We start from the raw sequence: 21,086 nt of genomic DNA, 5'->3' as shown, positions 1-21,086 counted from the left end.
TGTAAACGTTTTATTGTATGTTTGTCTGTGTATCTCCTTGTCTGGACCAGTGTATGTTGATACTTGTGAGCGTTGCAGATCTGAATTGTGAATGTTGCAGAGTGCGATTGTGAATGGTTGTGCAAGCTTGCAAGTGTGACCTTGATGCATCGTGCAGGTGGAGACACAGTATGATGACTCATATTATCGCGCAACTCGTATGTTGGAAGGGGAATGTGGCATGGAGTGGAGAGGGGAGTCGTGTTTGTGTTGTTGTCTTGAGAGTACGGTGGGAGAGTAGTCGTGCATTATTTTGTTCGTTTCGCTGCACCTACGTCCTTGCTGGGGCAAGGTGCGTGGTGTTGTTGAGAGTTTGTTTAATGTTTTTTGTCTAATACATTGATCTATTTGTTACAAGCTATTTCGGCAATACGTATTAGAAAGCATATTCATTTTAACTGTTCTTATCAATTTTAAATGTGTTAATATAGTACATATGTAGTTACTTTTATTTATTTTTTATGTTTTATAACGTTTTAGTATTTAAAAAAAAAAAAAAAATTAATTGCATTATCCAGATCAATTTCGATAATCCGGTTTTCGGATAATCCGCTTGGATAATCGGGTTTTACTGTACTATATATATATATATATATATATATATATATATATATATATATATATATATATATATATATATATATATATATATATATATATATATATATATATATATATATATATTTAAAATGCAGGAAGAGCGTGTTAGCTAAGGCAGCTTTCAGCTTCATAGAGGAGGGTATTGGCACCATCTGAGTTAAAACCTGTAGCACCGGTTCCTGCTTCTCTACTACTGAAAGCTCTCCTTGGCCAGTAGCATTGCAGGGGTCGGGCTTGAGTTGTCAGGGAGGCTCTTGGTGACTTCCCGGACCTCCTCCAAGGCCTTGAGGAGGTCGTCTTGGTTGTCTCGGATCAGGCACAATCTCTCCTTGGTGTCCTCCAGCTTGTGCATAACGGCAGGGCTCAGGGGGCCTTCCAGGACCTTCTGCTGCTCCTCTGAGGCCCTCCGAAGGTGCTTGAGTTGTGTCTCGCATCGAGCTTTCATGTATCGCTCCTGAAAGACATGTGTTTGTTAGCCTCTCTAGTCCAGGGTGTGTTTGTTGGGTCATACACACCTTATCAATCAGTACTTATGTCTGGAGCTTATGTGAGCGATGGAAATTAATTGGTTATAAAAAAAAGGTTGATAAGTTAGTATTTTGAGTGACTCATGATTTTCCTGAAGCATACTAATTGGAAGGTGTGTGCGAATTATTTGACATACTTACAACACTAAACACTTCCGACTGAACATCTATTTGATAAAGACGCTATCCATCTCTGAGCTACAAAAATAAAGATTGATAAGTTAGTATTTTGACGATAATTCCCGACTCTTCCTGAAGCATCTAATTCAGACAGTGTATATGAACTGTTTAGGGGGAGCATATGAGTGTCTTTATTAAAAGAGCTATAACCTTGAAATCTTGATATGTTATTTGTATGTGTTCAATTATAATATGTGAATTTCATGAAATTTGGTTCATACTTTTGGTATATATGATTTTTTTTTTTAATTTTGAAAATATTTGATGCAGCCTAAAATATTTAATCAATTGCTTTGAAAAAAAATACCATGGATATCTCTGACATATGTCTAAAAATTGGCCAGAGGAAATTGCTTTCTCTTACTTTGTTCCTGAGAAAAGAAAAAAAAAATTCACTTTTAATTTTCAGCTCTCTGTAATTCCATTATTTTCAAAGAAAATTAAGAATCATCCAGCCAAAAAAATAGGCCTTTTATTGTTCTTTCAAATGATACTAAGCAATAGACAATTGCAATTAAGTGTAGATTAAGTAGTGTTTTAAACCAGAAAAAAACACTTTTTGAGATAACATTTTTTTCCCAGGTCTGCTGTGTAGTGCCATTTGTATTTGTTTGATTGGCATGAAATTTTCACATGACATTGCCTATGCCTTTCACTTACTAGAGTAATGGAAGAGGCATCTGGTCCCCCCTTCGAAAAGGTATTATTCACTCGAGGGTGACGGTATCAGAAAGCGCTTCCTTCCTCATTGTCGCAAGATTTCATCCTAACGTTGCTGTTTGTTGCTGTCACAGTTACTACATTTCTGCAGTGTGGTGTTGAGCACTTGAAGCTCTCAACCAGTGCCTGAAGCTGGGACACTGTGACGGTGACGTGAGTATCCTGGGGTGAGGCAGCTGCAGGCTCCACATCTGTCTCTCTAAGCAGCTGCTTCCTTATTTCATAAGAACATAAGAACGTACGAGTCTGCAAGAGGACGGTAGGCCTGTACAAGGCAGCTCCTTTGAACCTAAGCTCCCGTGTATCTAACCCCATCTAATATCGCTGTCCATGAATTTATCTAATCTATTTTTGAATGTGACAATTGTATTGGCACTCACCACATGACTGTTAAGCCTATTCCACTCATCCACCACCCTGTTAGTAAACCAATTTTTGCCTATGTCCCTGTTGAATCCGAATTTATCCAGTTTAAACCCATTACTTCGTGTCCTACCCGGTTCTCTTACCAACAAAACCTTATGAATATCCCCCTTATTAAAGCCCTTCATCCATTGATAAACCTCGATCATGTCTCCATGCACCCTTCGCCTTTCTAGAGAATGCAAATTTAACTGTTTGAGTCTTTCCTTGTATGGCAAGTTTCTCAACCCCCGAATCATCTTAGTCATCCTCCTCTGCACCGATTTTAACATTTTGATATCCATTCTATAGTAAGGTGACCAGAACTGAACCGCATAGTCCAGATGAGGTCTAACTAATGCTAAATATAGTTTGAGGAAGACTTCGGCGCTTCTGTTGCTTACGCTCCTCGAAATAAATCCCAGTACCCCATTTGCTTGATTTCTAGCTTGAATGCATTGTGCCCTTGAATGGAGATCAGAGCTCACTAAGACCCCTAAATCTCTCTCACACCCAGACCTGCTTATGAGAGTGTCATTTAAGCAATAGTTATGAGAGGGGTTGTTCCTACCTACACTTCGAATACTGCACTTCCCTACATTGAACTCCATCTGCCATTTATCCACCCAGTCATACAATCTGTTTAGTTCATCCTAGAGTACTGTAATGCTTTCTGAGACAGAGGCTGGGCTTGTGAGCTGGCATGTGATGGTCCAGGCCTTGGTGGTGATGGTGGAAGTGGTGGTGACTGTGGTGGTGACTGTGGTGGTGGCAGTGGTGAATGTGGTGGCTGGTCATGGGCGGGAGGTGGTGATGGTGACGCGCCACCTCTCTCGCTGTCCCGATGTCCTGTTTCCTCCTGCTGGTGATCTGGGACTTGGGGAATCCACCTTGCATGGCATGCCTTCTCATAACTCTCCCTTGTACCCTTAGAGTTGCTTCTTCTGTGGCATGCTTGAAAAACTTGCAGAAAGTTTGGGGAACACCGAGTGACTGAGGCAGAGAGAAGTAGCCTCACCTCGCGCTCCCACTTCCTGCACTAGATGACGATGCCAAGTGGCAAAATTTGAAAGCAAAAATAATTTATAACGTGAATTTTACGAAAATATCAAAATCAAGAGCATATAATGCTATACTGGAGTGCTGGGGCTGTGCTGAGTATATGCTGAGGATTAAGAGGGTACAAAAGACATGCTTAACCCTTTCATTGCTAAACACTCGCAGCGAGCATTAGGTGTTTTTGCTGGTGGTGCTAAATGTTCGCTGTGAGCTCCAGCCGCACTCAAATCTCCCGCGTATGAGTGTTCCAACACTAATTCTCACAACACAGGATTGCCAATTGAGTGGGTTCTTCACTAAATTTGGTGGAAAATCATATCAGCCCAGTGCGGCAAATCTAGAGACGAGTAACTGGTGGATGTTCTTGCCCAATATAGTGGCATTTTTGCATAGCTTCACCTATCACCTGACTGATTCTTTGACCAAATAGTTGTAAATATTGCAGTTGGCAATACTCCCTTGCCAGAATCTGAAGGAGAGATGTCCACAGTTACCTCAATATGGCTGATCATCCCGCACGCACCGACGTAAGTGTCAACATTCAACACTCCCTGAACATACACGTACGTTCGCAAGAGAGGCATACATAACCGACTCCTATAGATCTGGACCTCCTCTTTCCAATGGTGTTTTTATTTTTTAGCTGTGATGAATAGTTTTTGAAATACAGAGGTTAAAAGAGACCCCTCATTGGGCTGCCCGACTGCACCTGAGGGTATAGTCACATCCACACCTCACGCAAGGAAAGGGTTAAGGTGTGCTAGGTCTGTTCTGAGGATATGCCGAGGACAAAGAAGGTTGCTATGTTAAAAGGTTGAGAGCATAGCAAATACATACCCATCACACCCTCTGGGCATGTATGGGGAAAAGGTGAAAGAGGAAAAGTTAGAAAGTTTCGTTTAGACGGCGCAACATCTGTGGTCATATGCCGGAGAGAGACAGGAGGGGGAAGGAATTATAGGAGAAGGGAACAGATTTCAGAAGACAGGAAACAACCCCTGATTAATACCTGGTACCCATTCAATGCTGGGTGGACAGGGGTGTAGGGTATCGGAAAAGCTGCCCAAATTTTTCCGCTCCGCCCGGGAATCGAACCCGGGCTCTCTCGGTTGTTTACCATTTACCGTTGATGAGGTTTCAGGCCCCGGTCCGCCGCCGTAGCAGTGCTCCACAGGGCCGCTAACATTATAACAGTAATATTAGCACCTAAAGTTGTCCTCAATCCTCATATTTGTTAAGTCGTAGGATTTAGTGAATAAGTGAGTCTTCAGCGGTTTCTTGAAGATTGCCAGACTGTCACTGTTCTTAACATCCCCGGGCAACTCATTATAGAGCCGCGGGGCACTCTTCTCAAATGCTCTGAAACCCAGTTCCAGGTTGACCCTGGGCTCATAGAGTCTATACAGTTCTGTACTGTGTCTCACTGACATGGTGGTGTCCAAATGAAAATCCTGTAGTAAATTTCTCAGATATCCAGGTTTACCAAGTCACGTTGCTTGATAAGTCAAGACACATATTTTGTAGACTATTCGTGCCTTAATGGGTAGCCAATGCAAGTCTATAAGTGCAGGTGTTATTCTCTCACGGGGGGGCAGACCCTTTATTAGCCTTGCAGCTCTGTTCATGACAAGTTGTAGTTTCTTCAGCAGATATTTAGGAAGGCCATAATAAAGTGAGTTACAATAATCCAGCTTACTAGTTACATGATTATATATAAGCATCTTCATAGTCTTGTCATCCAGGTATTTCTTGACAAATGCAATATTTCTCAGATGGTAGCCTGCCGTTCTCACCACCTGATTGATCTGTTCTTTGAATGATAGAGTGCAGTCAAGTATCACACCTAAATCTTTGACTGACTTTTTTAGTCATAGTGTCATCTTTTATCCGAAGAGTGGAAATATCTAGCCTCCTGAGATCCTTGTTCTTCCCCACAATCAAGCATTCAGTTTTATCCTCATTCTGCTTCAGCTGCTTAGAATTCACCCATTTCCCAACATCATCCATAATTCTGCTCAGCTTATCTTCAGTGTTTTCCACATCACTCAGCAACAAATAGAACTGTGTATCATCAGCATACAGTTTAAAGTCAACTTCATGCCTTCTTAGCAAATGTGAAAGACCGATAGTATAAACACAGAATAAAATTGGACCCAGTACACTTCCCTGGGGGACTCCTCTTTGCAAAAGTTTATGAGAAGAGAATGATTTACCTTGCCTCCTGGTATGCTCTTCTTGCCTCATCTGTTTTAAGCCTATGCCACAGTCTTTCTTTTTTCTTCTTCTCTCTTTTTGCCCACAGTATTTCCGCATTAAACCAAGGTGCATGATCTCTCAACACTATCTCCTTTTCAATCAGAGGACAGAGGCTGTTATACTCATCTCTAGCTAAACTATTATATAGCTTAACCAGGCAGGTAGCACAATTTCCACGCAACACCGAGCCATGTTCATAGATTTCACGACATTTAATAGTAATTTCCTGTATTACAGAGTTAATCAATATTTCTGGTTGAAATTTTTTTCGCAATCTGAACGTAATCTTTTTTCTCTGCACTGCTTCCCTCACGTGTGAAATTTCAAAGGTTACCAATTTATGCACCGGGGATATACAACATATTTCATTGACACACACCCCTTGCACTAGATCACAGTCTATATCATTGAAAACCAAGTCTAGCACATGTCCCCCTAAAGAGGTCATCTCGTTCACTTTATTAATCAGGTTGAAGCTGTCCATCATCTCAATGAAGGCCATGGCAGAAAAATTTTCAGGATCATTGATCCATAGATTAAAGTCACCACAGGTGAACACATTTGCACTCACCATATCCACAGACTCCAAAGGTGTGTGAAATTCATCAATAAAGACCTCTGCTCTTGTATCTGGAGGTCGATACACCACAATAAAGGTGCTTTTCCTTCTATCAATTTCATAGATGACTTGCACTAATTCAAAAGTATTCCACCTTTCTGATGCTTTTCTCCGAATCTTCTTAAAAGAATTTGAAAGAAATATCCCAACACCACCATCCCTTCTTGTCTCCCTCGGAACATGTAGAAAGGTATGAGTTACCGGCGTCATCTCACGAATCTTGGCGACATCGTAGTCATTTAGCCATGTTTCAGTTACCGCTAAAATGTCAAGATCCTTTTCTTTGATGAGATCACGGATATCTAGAGTTTTATTTCCCACAGACTGAACATTTAGCAGACCACATTTTATCTTTGTATCTGAGGAATTAGTAGCCATGATCAGTTATGTTACGAATTCTCTCAATTTCAGTCTGAAAAACTACACAACACTGGTTATTCGCCGAGTGATTAACTTCAGACTTCATGTACCTCACACAATTTATACATTTCCTCTCAGTCCCGGGGCAGTCTTTCACTTTATGCTCTCCTGCACATTTATAACATACTGGGTTCTCACCATTGGCCTTGGCAGTGCATTTGGACTCAATATGACCATATCTCTGACAATGATAACATATTATTGCATGGTATCTGTCTCTCACAGTATACACCTCCCATTCAAGTTTTATTCTATCATGGTGCTTGTAGATTAGCTTCTAACCATTGGATCACATTTCAGGATGTAATGCGCTGTGCCACCTGCAGTAGGCTTACTAAAAATTTTCTCCTCAACTTGTGGAATCGAGTGTAGGAACTCATTTCTTTTAAGCAGTGTCTCAATTATCTTATCCCCAGAGCCGAGTGTGCTAACCACTGCACCACGAAGCCCTGGTGAAAGAGGAATTACCTACACTCTACCTCATTAAGAACACTAAACTAATCGTAAACTACAAAATTCAAGTAAAAAGTAAAATCACAGTCACACCCACATTGAGAAGCTCCTGTCTGAGGCCTTCCAGTTCCAGCTTAAGCACCTCCACCTCCTCCGCCGTCACTGGGTTGGCTTGCTCCACGTCAGCCGGGTGGAGCACATGAGGGGGAACTCTTAACGTGTCGTGGAGCCTCGTCTGTGGGGGAGATAGTTGCTTTCAGAGGGATAAAGAATAAACTTGTGGTATTGTTAAGCTTCTGACTCTCATGTCAACTATTCCCAAACGCCCAAAAAGGAGATAAGGTGGGTTCTAATGAGTTTTTTTAGGTTCATGGTACAGAGGAAGGGTCAAACTACCACCTGGAAATGCCCACACCAATTCCTATGCAAGCCTTGTCAGATCAGTATGTGCTAGGGCGTGGAAATGTTTAAGAATATGACCCTTGGTACCTGATCTAGAGAAATAACTTAGTATGAAAGGAGAACAGAGAGAGACTGGCGGGTATAACATGAACAGCTAGGAGGAATAAGGGTGAAGCTGGATGCCTTACAAAAGATTGAGAAAAAACTTTATATGAAAGATGAAGAGAAAATGCTGGGTATAATATGGATAGAGAGGAAGTATACAGCATGAAACAGAGGGTGACACTTATGCCTTACAAAAGATATACAGTAAAACCTCAGTTTACGATTGCCTTAGTTTACAAGTGTTTTCATTTATGAACAAAAAAATCACAAAAAAATGCCTTGGTTTACGAGCAGTTACTTGGTGTACAAGCATCCTGTTTGTACGTCTTTTTTTTTAAGATCTTGCCACCTCAAGGGTGGGGACACATGCTATATGGAAGCTATCATGGTCAAGCACGTACGTCCCTCCGAGGAGGGACAACAAACCCTTGCCGGGTGACGGCTCATGAAAGGGAGGGGAGGATGCCGATAGACCAACTCTATCAGGTTATGTCAGCCTAGCCAACCAAGTCAGTCTTTCGACGAGGACTGGCGTGTCTCTTTGTACAAGTCGAAGACATGAGCGTGGGTTCCCTTTGTTCACTGCAAGATGAGCGTGCTCAAAGCGGAAATCAATGGGAATAGAGTCTCAGTTAGGGTTGCCACCTTGATCTAAAATAAGAAAGGAATGCAATATTCCATTCTCCAATACAGAACGAATCCATATTTTAATTAAGGGACAGGTGGCACCACTAAAATTTCTCTAGCATGCCATGACTGACAGCCGCAGCCCGACACTGGTGAAGGCAGGAGGGAGGGGGAAGGATGTTATGCCTCGTACTGTACATGTATTTCAGGACGACCCTTGACAAACAATTTTATGGACTGGTTTTGTGATTCACCAAAAAATGCGCTCACAACAGTTATAAAATACTAAATTTTATCTACTTAACAATTAAGACAGCCAAATATAGAACAAATAATGTTCCGTATTTTAATTAACACTATTGCGCATGTGGACGCGACATACGCATCACTATAATTGTCTGGTCAAAAAGCACGGCTTCTGATTGCTGCGACTATCGTGTCACTGGGACAAAAAAAATTCACCAAAAATTCTGTAATTCTCATTGACGTGTGATACTTGGTCTGTAGACAGGCTAGCGCATGTTGGCTCGAGGTAAGCTGATAGACCCTTCTTGCCGGGAAATTTTCCTGGGTGACTGGTGACGCGAACAGAAAATCTCTAGCGGTCGCGGACGGGTTAGTGTGTGGCAGGGGGGGTAAATTTACAATATTTTTTTTCTTTCAAGCATAACTCAAGAACTATACATCTAATAAGAAATCTGAAACTACCATTGTATAGGTAATGATCAGTCCTTTAAGATGAAACCATAAAAATAAAAAACTATAAGTTATGGGAATAATTGGAAAAAAGTTAACATTTTTGAAAAAATCTAGTTTTTTTCTTTTTTTTCAAATTTATGACCGTTATAATTGGTGTATCAAAATTCCGTCAGTTGTGCTAATTAGCTCATAAATGTCCGCTTCTTTTGTTATAGAACACAATTTGTTATATTTTTACTCCTTCTATATGAAAATGTGAGTTTTTTTATTTCAGAAATCGGTTCGCGTCACTTCAACTCACGATATCTCGGTAAAATATAAAACAAACATTATTTTTTTTCTTTCCATATGAAAGAGCTTACAATTTACAGTAGAATGTATGTAGTTTCATAAAAGTGAACCGAGCAAAAGATTCGATAAGCAAGTTTTGAAAAAAAATATACCGTACACTCAAGGTACCAAAATCGGCCTCCCAATAGCCAGTTAGGTGTGCGTTTTGGAGGCGAAAATCAGATGGGAGGGTGTGTGTGAAAGTGTTAAGAAAATGGTGGCAACCCTAGTCTCAGTTCACATTGTACACTCGCAGAGATAGCACCCGCGCGCTCGTGTCTGATTACATTTGTGCTCTGGTCTGCAATCGTTGTGTTTTCAGCACTTAGTGTACATTCTTTGTGCTTTAAAAATTTACCCAAAAAAGATGATTAAAAGGGATGGTGCTGCAAAGGAGAAAACAGGAACAGTGGACACTACGCTCGCAACAGCAGGAATGGTGTGCTAGCCTCGGCGGCTTGCATGCCCTCCTGGACATGACTGACTCCTGTTCACCCTCCATATCGAACGATATGTCGGGTTGGCTTCACGTTGATGCTTGAACGTAGTTCTGGTACCTCGAGAATAAGGAAACTGCAGCTGCTAAACCCTGGGGTGAAGCCTACACCTCGAGTGTAGTATGCGGTTGTGGGAGTCTCCGTAACAACCGTAACACATAGGCAAGTCTAGTGTTAGCTTAGATGTAAAAAGAAAAGGATAGACAGTGAGAAAATTAGGAAAAGGGAGAAGAATATTAGTATTTATTATTGCTAGTTGTTAGTAAAATTACTTTTATTCTTTATAAAATAACATGTAAAATGATTTCCTGTAAATATTTTGGGGGATATGAAACAAATTAATGGGATTCACAATAATTTCAATGGAGAAATTAGTTTTGGTTTATGAGTGTTTTGGTGTGTGAGCAATATTCCGGAACGAATTAAACTCGTAAACCAAGGCTTGACTGTACATAAAAATCTTAATATCAAAGAAAAATGAGGAGAAAATGCCAGGTATAACACAGAGATAGGAACCATGCACACCAACAGAGGAACAAAGAAAGGTTGAAGATACAGACAACAAACATGAGACAAAAATATACCGTATTCTAGAAATAATTAAAGATGGTGAACATAAACCCTGAATAAATACACCTTCGTCTTCTGCATAACCTTGGCGAAGTTCTTGTCTGTTTCGGCCCTTAGCTTGGCCATGCCCTCGCGCCGCTCCTCCTCGGGCAACACCTCCGGGTCCAACTGGGTGTGACATGGCAGCGGAGGACAGCATCATTAGCAAGGCAATCATAGTGTTAACTTAAGATGTATAATAAGAAGCTACATAGGGAGAAAGATAGGAAGAGGGGGAAGAATTAACAAGGAAAGGCAAGTCTAGTGTTAGCTTAGATGTACAAAGAAAAGGAGAGATAGGGAGAAAATTAGGAACAGGGAGAAGAATTAACAAGGCTTAGATGTACAAAGAAAAGATATAGGGAGAAAAATAGGAAAAGGGGGAAGAATTAACAAGGATCGGTGAGTCAATTGTTAGCAAAACCAATATACAAGGAGTTCAAGAAAAGGTAGCAGAACCAACATGGAATGGGGAGTGTAGTGTTAGCTTGGATGTGCAAAACAATGACAGACAGGAAGATGGCGCCACTATAAACACCTGCCTGCGCCAATACGGGCTGGGGCCGACTACCATCCAGGCCCCTCAAGCAAGCCTACCATAGACGTAAAAAAAACAAAAAAAAAAAAAAAAAAAAAAAAGGAAGAGAATCATTATTGTAAGAGGTGAAGCTGGTAGAGAGGGAGGAATATGGACACTATTAGCTGTTAACATGGAAAGGTATATAAGGGAGATAAACAAGAAATGGAAAATGAATAGGGAAATGGGGATGAATTAGTTAGACTTAGGTGCACAGAGGAATATGGACACTATTTGCTGTTAACATGGAAAGGTATATAAGGGAGATGAACAAGAAATGGGGACGAATTAGTTATTTAGGTGCACGGAAGAATAGAAATAACAGGGAAATTAATAAAAAAGGAGATGAAGGATAGAGAGATGAATAGGAAAGGGAGAAGAATTGTTAGTTTAGGTGCATGGAAAATGGAAATAATACAAAGGTAGAGAGAAAAATGTTTATGGGTCATTCAGGGTATACAAGAAAATGGAAAATAAATATAAGAGATAAAACTGGGAGACATTACTGTCGTCCCTCAAATAGTATGGTTTCCAATAGTTCGGTTTCAGTTTTATACGGATTGTCATAGAAGATCTTTTTAGGATTTTTTAATTTCCTGCTCACCGGGAAATTAAAAAATCCTAAAAAAATCTTCTATGAAAATCCACATAAAACCAAAACCGAACTATTGGAAACTGTATTATTTGAGGGATGACTGTTATTAGCTTGAGCATCCCGGAGAACAGAAAATCACTCATAAACAAAATTAATCGTAAAACAAAGTGAAAATACAGTGGATAGTTTGATAATAATGCCAATAAATATATACAAAATACACCTTTGTTTAATATCCTTCTCTTCCCTTACAAAATACACCTACTGGCTTGATAGTAATTCCAATACATTAATACAAAATTACCTAACGCTAAATATACTTAACCCGGTAGCAGCGGGGATCATGATTCTTAATGGTCCCTCTAAGCAAGAAAAATGAGAAAAAATCACCCCTCACACAAACCATTTCATAATATATATCAAAGCATTTGTGATCAGTTTATGTATCATCTATTTTTGGGGGTTAAAATCATGGCACAAATTTGGCCCGTCACTGCTACATGGTAAAGCCACAAATTCGGCCCGTCGCTGCTACCGGGTTAATGAGTTGATAGCAATACCAGTATGTACCTATCAATCCAGCTGGCAAATTAGGGGAAGAAACAAAAGAGGAATTAGCTGTGTTGTGTCTCATAAGAACACTCAACCCCTTGACTGTGGATTTCCTACAAGAAGACATCAAGCTACAGGAATGGAACAAGAAGTAGCTGCTACAATTCAATGAAGATACCAATACCACATGGGAAACACTCCACTATCTACCAGAGAGCAGAGAAAGACTTGGGACCATATGTTACCAAGCTACCAGTGAAGGTGAAATCCATGACAATCGCAGTGGACGGGTTGAGGTAATCGTAACATAATGGTCCAGTTTCACAGTATAGGAAACACCTCAATACAATAAGGAAAGAAAAAACAAAAACTGACCCTCATATGGCCACTCCTTCTGATTACTTATGCAGGAGCGGCAATTGGCAAGCTTTTTTATTGTTTTGTCTTTATTACTTTTAAATGGTTTCCTTAACTGTAGATATAAACAAAACTCCCATTATAGATAGATAGAAGTACAGAATTTACCTAATGTACATATCAACGCCTCTAACTGCAAACTTGAGCAATTTCCTTTACTCTAAAAAAATAAATAAAAGACTCCCATTATAGATAGACCTTGTGTATGTATCGATGACTCAAACAACTGCACACTAATATGATGCCAAATAATCAATGCCTCAAACAACTGCAAACTTATATGATGCCAAATAATCAATGCCTAAACAACTGCAAACTTATATGATGCCAAATAATCAATGCCTAAACAGCCGCAAACTTATATGATGCCAAATAATCAATGCCTCAAACAACTGCAAACTTATATGATGCCAAATAATCAATGCCTAAACAGCCGTAAAGTTATATGATGCCAAATAATTAATGCCTCAAACAACTGCAAACTAATATGATGCCAAATAATTAATGCCTCAAACAACTGCAAACTAATATGATGCCAAATAATCAATGCCTCAAACAACTGCAAACTTATATGATACCAAATAATTAATGCCTCAAACAACTGCAAACTTATATGATGCCAAATAATTAATGCCTCAAACAACTGCAAACTTATATGATGCCAAATAATCAATGCCTCAAACAACTGCAAACTTATATGATGCCAAATAATTAATGCCTCAAGCAACTGCAAACTTATATGATGCCAAATAATCAATGCCTCAAGCAACTGCAAACTTATATGATGCCAAATAATCAATGCCTCAAACAACTGCAAACTTATATGATGCCAAATAATCAATGCCTCAAACAACTGCAAACTAATATGATGCCAAATAATTAATGCCTCAAACAACTGCAAACTTATATGATGCCAAATAATCAATGCCTCAAACAACTGCAAACTAATATGATGCCAAATAATTAATGCCTAAACAACCACAAACTAATATGATGCCAAATAATCAATGCCTAAACAGCCGCAAACTTATATGATGCCAAATAATCAATGCCTCAAACAACTGCAAACTTATATGATGCCAAATAATCAATGCCTAAACAACCGCAAACTTATATGATGCCAAATAATCAATGCCTCAAACAACTGCAAACTTATATGATGCCAAATAATCAATGCCTAAACAACTGCAAACTAATATGATGCCAAATAATTAATGCCTAAACAACTGCAAACTAATATGATGCCAAATAATCAATGCCTAAACAACTGCAAACTAATATGATGCCAAATAATCAATGCCTAAACAACTGCAAACTAATATGATGCCAAATAATTAATGCCTCAAACAACTGCAAACTAATATGATGCCAAATAATTAATGCCTCAAACAACTGCAAACTAATATGATGCCAAATAATCAATGCCTAAACAACTGCAAACTTATGATACCAAATAATTAATGCCTCAAACAACTGCAAACTTATATGATGCCAAAAAATCAATGCCTCAAACAACTGCAAACTTATATGATGCCAAATAATCAATGCCTCAAACAACTGCAAACTTATATGATGCCAAATAATTAATGCCTCAAACAACTGCAAACTTATATGATACCAAATAATTAATGCCTCAAACAACTGCAAACTTATATGATGCCAAATAATCAATGCCTCAAACAACTGCAAACTTATATGATGCCAAATAATCAATGCCTAAACAGCCGCAAACTTATATGATGCCTAATAATCAATGCCTAAACAGCCGCAAACTTATATGATGCCAAATAATTAATGCCTCAAACAACTGCAAACTTATATGATGCCAAATAATTAATGCCTCAAACAACTGCAAACTAATATGATGTCAAATAATTAATGCCTCAAACAACTGCAAACTAATATGATGCCAAATAATTAATGCCTCAAACAACTGCAAACTAATATGATGCCAAATAATCAATGCCTCAAACAACTGCAAACTTATATGATGCCAAATAATCAATGCCTAAACAGCCGCAAAGTTATATGATGCCAAATAATCAATGCCTCAAACAACTGCAAACTTATATGATGCCAAATAATCGATGCCTCAAGCAACTGCAGCCTTATGATACCAAAAAAAACAATCCCTCTGACAACTTCAAACTTATATAAGACCAAATAAATAAGAATTCCTCGACACATGACCCAAGACCAGTGTGGAACCCCTGGCCGAGACTGACACACCTGTGAAAACTGTTCCTCCACCTGGTCCAGCGCCTCCTTGAGCCGTTGTGCCATCGCCTCCTCCACTGTGGGTGAGAGGTTACGGAAAAACAATATTATTATTACTATTTTTATTATTAGGTAAAGGTGGGTGCATATGCTATAGGTGCGTGTGGCTGTGGTGCTCATCCCTGTACAGTTGCCCTTTTGAGCCTGTGGTAGGGAAAAACCCATCACCCCAGGACACGAAACAATGTGAAATTCAGGTTACCACATTTTACCTTCCCCAGGTACCCATTCATCGACCAGCTCTAAAGGGAGGATGAACAGCTGGGTGGACTGCACCAACCCCAAAATTGACCTCTCTCTTGGCCACTCCTTTGTACACCCTTTTATGGGGCAGCAATAGGCAGGTCTTTTTTTTCTCACTTGTATTTTTTTCTCTCTTGAGCTTACTTAATTACTTTGGTTATTTCCTTTACTGTAAAAAAACAACAACCCTCAAAGCATCCCTAAATACATAGACTTAACATTCACAGGCCAACTCTAGAGGACCAGCTGGGCGGCAACACCCTCAGTCCCACACTGCCCTCCAAGCCCTCAAGGGTACAAAGACCTTTCTGCATTATTCTGGTCAGCTTGTCAGGATTTAGCCCCTACCCTGGGGATATATTTTAACCCGGTAGCTGCGAGGATCATGTCAAAGGCCCCTTTAAGCGAATTAATGATAAAAAATCATCACTCACGCATATATATCATCAGTGGTGGGCACCGCTAAACAAAAAGTTAGCTTCACTAACTGGTAATCAAATAACTAAAAAGTTAGCTTTACTTATGCTAAACCACTTAACTGATAAAGAAATTAGTGGAAGCTAACGCTAACTGCTAACTTTTTATATGAATTGAGCATTGGTTTAGTATTTTGGCTCTAAAACTCTTAAAATCAGACCTAGTGTCCTGAAATTTCAATATGTTGTAGCTCAGACAGAGTTTTCCAGAAAGGTATAGCATATACTTTTTTTCCATAACTGACACAGTTATTATTTTAAGTTTATTTCTTGTCAGATGGAAAATATCAAATTCTTGTTATTAAATCCCGAGTTCAAAGAGTTGGAAACGGAAGAAGCATTATCCTAAAATACCAAAAGTTTCCCTAATAACTGTCTAATTACCCTACTTTAAGGCATAATTTACCCAAAATTGGAAGCCCTGGAATTATTGCGCCATGTGGCTCAACTGGTGCTGACTGTCCACAATGAACAAGAACAAATCGGTATGAATTCTTTAGTGGACTTAAAGTTAGCGGAGGAGGAACTATATTTAGCGGAAGCTAATTCGTCAGGTAACAGTTTCCAGAGTTAGCGAAAACGCTAATCAGCTAACGAAAAAGTTAGCGGGTTAGTGGAACTGTGCCCACTACTGCATATCATCATATAATACATATCAATGCATTTGTGATCAGTTTATGCATCCTCTATTTTGGGGGGGTTATGTCAAGGCAAAAATTTGGCCTGTCACTTGTACGCGGTAATGCCACAAATCTGGCCCGTCACTGCAACCGGGTTAGCAACAATGACAGCCACAAGCCTAACCAGCCCCCTCAAACATTGAAGAAGAAATATAAAAATAAGAGATAGGGATGGTAAGGTAAGAAAATAAAGAGAGGAGGACTAAACAATAGCTGGTAAGTTATTTAAATATTTATCGTCAGCTTGGTTTGCAGTCATTTCGCCTACTTAAAGGAGTCAGTTCACCCACTCTAAAGTCAATTTGCCCACACTAGTATAATTCAATTTTATTTCATCTTAAACCTAAAAAAAAACGTCCAATGCTCTAACAATGCAATTGCATTTATTACATTCATGTAATAACATTGTGCATTGAGCTTTGATTGCAGCATGCACAGCGCAGCTCATCATTTGCGTTTATTACATTCATGTGCTGAATATAAGTATAGAAATAAGACTTTTAAAACCAATTTAAGTTTAAAACCTAAATATGTATAAACCTTTAAAACCTAAATATACAACCTACATAAATATACATACTGGTACATGCTAGATTCAGCTGCACACTGGGCCACTGAGATGAGCACGTACAAGCTTTCAGCAACTGATATGATGACCTCTCACTCCTCACATGGTAATCTCAAAGAGTGAATATTTTACCATGCAAATCCCTATACTTTTTCCACTGGATCCTTCGCAGCTTTTATTCAGATACTAGCCTTATGTAGACAGATGTTAATTTAGCCTCTTTGTGGAGAAGGCTAACAAGGACTTGTTTTGCAATGTCCTCTGCTCTCACAAAAGCATTGACTGTCATTAGCTGTGTAAATGGGTGCCTACACAGCTTAAACGTGCCATCAATGTACCATGATTTCGCCTTGGTTAGATGTCCTATTTGCTATGTTGTTGCAAAGATCAGGTGGCAGCGTTCATGAACCATTACGTTAGCTCTAAGGAAGTCATCAGGAATATGAGCTGCATCGAGTTTAAAATTCTTTTGGCTCTGTCAGTCTTAAATTCTGTCTCTGCCTGTTTGCTGTTCTTTTTTTTTTTTTTTTTTTTTTGTTGTGCCTATTAGCGGTAGGCATCTTCCAGTGGGGCTTTGATTAGAAGCCCAAAACTTTCAGGTGGGGCCTGATGGTGGCCCAGCCCGTTCTGGCGCAAGCGAGAGTGTTTATGAAGTGGCGTAAGTGCTTTGGCTTAGGCAGACCTTCAGGGCATTTCCCATCTCTTGTAGAAGAACATTATCCACTATAGCAGATGCTGGTTTAAATAGGTCTTGTGCTGCCATTTCCTTTACTAGTAATGTTACTTTAGTGGTGATAGCAGAGCCTGTTGATGGTGGATGGTTGTGGCATAAGTTGTTCTTTACAAATTTTCCATTTCTCTGAGTAACTACTGCCTTGCACAGGTTACTTTTAGGGCGGACAGTACATTGCCAGTAAGTTAAATTTGATCGCTGCATATTTTTGTTGTAAGCGTACCCATGACTGTTAACGAGCTTGTCTCGACCACGCTATGTGCCCTTCTCAAAGACCTGGAATGTAACTTCACTTTCTGGCTGCAGTTCAATATCTTGTATGGCTGGGTCGTCAAGTGAAGTCTCTAGTTCAACTGCAGGGATGTGTGAATCTTGTTCCATTGTAGGGGTGACTGGGTCGTCAAGTGAAGCCTCTAGTTCCACTGGGAAGTCAGATGGGTCATCAATTGAATACTCTTGTTCAACTGCAGGGACGTGTGGATCTTGTTTTACTGTAGGGGCGGCTGGGTCGTCAACTGAAGACTCTAGTTCCACTGGAGGGGAGGTTGGTTCGTCAGTGAAGGTGCAAGAATTCCAATTCCAATTAATGGAAATACACAGCTGTCCAGTAATCAGCACGAAATACGCTTATATTACATTTCCTGTGCTGCCACACTGCAGACCTTCTTGCCTTGCCCGTACAGGTACAAGGTACTGAATACACTCGTCTGAGCAGTCTGCTATCTTGCCAGGAACTGTTTGAATTTTATGGCCATGACCAGTTACAAAACATTGGTAAATGAACCACGCACACAAAACTGAAATGCGGGATAAACAAGTGGGAGGTAAATGAACCATGAACGCACGCACACACACACGGCCATTTTTTCAGTCAGTCGGGAACTATAGATACAAATGAAGCGTCTCATCCTCAAAATAAAATCCCCAAGAAAATACGGAATATGAAACCACTTGTAACCATACATAATAAAAAAAAAATTGTAACCACAGTGTAGGCGAAATGACTCCATAATGTGGGCAATATGACTCCACAGTGTGGGCGAAATGACTCCATAATGTGGGCGATATGACTCCATAGGGTGGGCGAAATGACTCCATGGTGTGGCGAAATGACTGGATACCGTCAGCTTGAAGGGGCGGGGTGCAATAATAGAGAACAGATGCAATGGGAAAAATATATCAGGCTGCCAAAAATAATGAGTACCACGACATATAAAAGAGCCAAACTGCTAACTGATTGACTGACCTCTTCCTGGTCTTTGGAAATGGTTAATGTGAGAGGCGGAGGCGTTAGAAAATATTGACATTCACCCTTTAAATTCAAGTCACCCAAATATACACTCTTTTCCCACGCCTGCATCACGCACTCCACAGGCAATAGCACTACACAACAGAAACACAAGACCCTCAAGCTAATTTCTGCACCATAACTCTGCAAAACAAAAGTCAGACAAATTCGAAACATGTAAAACTAGCAGACATTAGACCTTAAAATTTGTCACGCACATATAAACCCTTTAATATGCACTCCACAGGCAATTAACACTACACAATAGAAGCACAAGACCCTCAAGCTAATTTCTGCACCATAACTCAGAAAAACAAAAGTCAGACCGATTCGAAAAAACATGAAAAACTAAAGACATTAGCCCTTTAAAATTCGTCACCCATATAAACCTCCCTCTCACACATTTAATACGCACCTTACATATAATTTACACCATCAGATTTACGCACAGACCTTTAAGTTTATTTCTGCACAAATACTCACCCGCCTCGATGAACACGGAGGGAGAGAACCCCAAAACCTGAGCTTCGTACTCCTCGTCGGGAACCTGGGCGGACATTTTCGAAGATCTGGCGGGGAGGTGAAACTCCGTGAAAGTGTTGCGATAAACGGAGATGCTGCGTATAAATGTTTTTCCTGTCTCTAGTTTGTTTTAATGGTATTTATTTGGTGTCTTTTGTGTCGTGATAATTATGTGAATGTGTACTGTGGTGTTTTAAAGGTTATTCAAATGCATCTCTAAAAAAAAAAAAAAAAATCTCCTATTTCTTTTTTTTGGGGGGAGGTATTTCCATGGGGATATACCCCAAGGCAGGAAGGCGGTGCATGCCGCGCAAGCGGCGCAACCACCCAGACGGCGGGTAGAGAGATTGATATTTACATTCACAGTTTTATAATCTTGAGTTTATGCTGAAATAGTATTTGTTTTTAAGTATTGAATAATGAATCATGTTTTAATTTTATTTTGTAACTAAAATCACTTGTAAAAATAGTGTCGGAAGACAGATCAAGGCTTCTAGAATAATATCAATTAAGGCTGCCTTTGCTTGTTGGACACCTTTTCTATTCAAGAGAGTTTAGCCACGCTCTTGAAGCAAATCCAATAATATCTCTAAGGGGAAAACATGGGCAGTGCCAGTGAGAGAGAGAAGCCACTCGCAACCGGGCGTATGCTCCCCATTAGTTAGTTAATTAGTTGGTTAGTGAATATGAAAAATAGTTTTTGTGTACCATAAAATTTATAGTACGTTTTCTCTTGTGATGATCCATGTATGTGTCTTTATTTAAATATTTCAATACGAAAATCACGCAGTCATGTTTTTCCTAGTAGTATAAGCATGCAATATTGATATAGATATGTTCTTTATTAAGAGCACTGTATGTAGACAAAAGTTTACGCAAGACAGCAAAATCTCGCTTGGCACCTCGTCTTGAGTACACGCGGGAGCCAATCAGCGCGCCGCTCACAACGCCCGCCAGCCAGCCAGCGCGCGGCTACCACCCGCTGCCACCCTCTCCACCCTAGCCATTGACGGCAGCGACAGCGTCCGGCCTCTGTGTGTCAACCCTCGTGAAAAACGTGAGTAATTGAGCTTATGTTGAATGGAAACATAGGTGGACATTAGACTGTGGGGTAGTGCATGCGTTTTATCGTTATTTGAAGCCTCTTGGAAGCACGGGAGTAGTGAAAGACGAGTGAGGAAAGAGGTGGAGTGAGGGAGGGAGGTGGCCCAACGATGACGAAATCGTTGATCAGCTGTGGCCGGCAAGTCTTGACGCTGGAACTTGGAAGGCCACTACTACAAGTCCACTTTTGACATTAAAGGACAAAAGTATTTCAAAATCGAAATTGATTTTGCTACTTTTGAGGCTACACTAGTGCATGGCCACGTACGGTACATCATATAAATATGTAGGTCAACACAATGCACTTTAAATCAATAACCATTCATTACTGGGGTGGTATGCCCCTGAATGAATTGTTTGTTGTTTAACTGCTTGACTACCTTTCTATAACTTTAAATGCTCATAAGTTCCACCTCATACCGTCCACACGAGACCGAATGACACGGAGGCTCTTCCTGACTTGCGCAACATTCCTAGAAGGGCAAGCGCCAAGGTTCAGGAAATTTGTAA

The 21,086-nt window shown here is 40.0% G+C and overlaps 2 protein-coding genes across 2 annotated transcripts in view; one reads left to right on the top strand and one right to left on the bottom strand.

Moving 5' to 3' along the window:
• Nucleotides 1-702: 702 nt before the first annotated feature.
• On the bottom strand, nt 703-19,533 carry LOC126982875 (uncharacterized). Its single transcript, XM_050835148.1, has 5 exons — nt 19,434-19,533; nt 14,915-14,979; nt 10,572-10,673; nt 7,373-7,510; nt 703-1,093 (listed from the first exon to the last, which is right to left on the bottom strand). The coding sequence occupies exons 1-5, from the start codon at nt 19,507-19,509 to the stop codon at nt 830-832; spliced, it is 645 nt and encodes a 214-aa protein (XP_050691105.1). The 5' UTR covers nt 19,510-19,533; the 3' UTR covers nt 703-829.
• An 889-nt stretch (nt 19,534-20,422) lies between these two features.
• Nucleotides 20,423-21,086, top strand: part of LOC126982874 (cytochrome c-like) — a gene marked incomplete in the record, with an annotated part of 64,899 nt that continues 64,235 nt past the window's right edge. The window contains 1 exon segment of the mRNA XM_050835147.1: nt 20,423-20,529.

This window comes from Eriocheir sinensis, chromosome 52, assembly GCF_024679095.1.
Source record: "Eriocheir sinensis breed Jianghai 21 chromosome 52, ASM2467909v1, whole genome shotgun sequence".
Lineage (NCBI taxonomy): Eukaryota > Metazoa > Arthropoda > Malacostraca > Decapoda > Varunidae > Eriocheir > Eriocheir sinensis.
Note: the sequence above shows the minus strand (reverse complement) of the source record. Positions and strands in the feature narration are given on the sequence as shown.

What these genes read in the sequence shown, in the direction of transcription:
- LOC126982875 (XM_050835148.1), bottom strand. Translation starts at nt 19,509, where the DNA reads ATGTCCGCCCAGGTTCCCGACGAGGAGTACGAAGCTCAGGTTTTGGGG. An exon ending in CTCCGTGTTCATCGAGGCGG is followed by an intron (nt 14,980 to 19,433) that starts GTGAGTATTTGT and finishes TCTCACCCACAG; the next exon opens with TGGAGGAGGCGATGGCACAA. An exon ending in TCAGACAGGAGCTTCTCAAT is followed by an intron (nt 1,094 to 7,372) that starts GTGGGTGTGACT and finishes CATGTCTTTCAG; the next exon opens with GAGCGATACATGAAAGCTCG.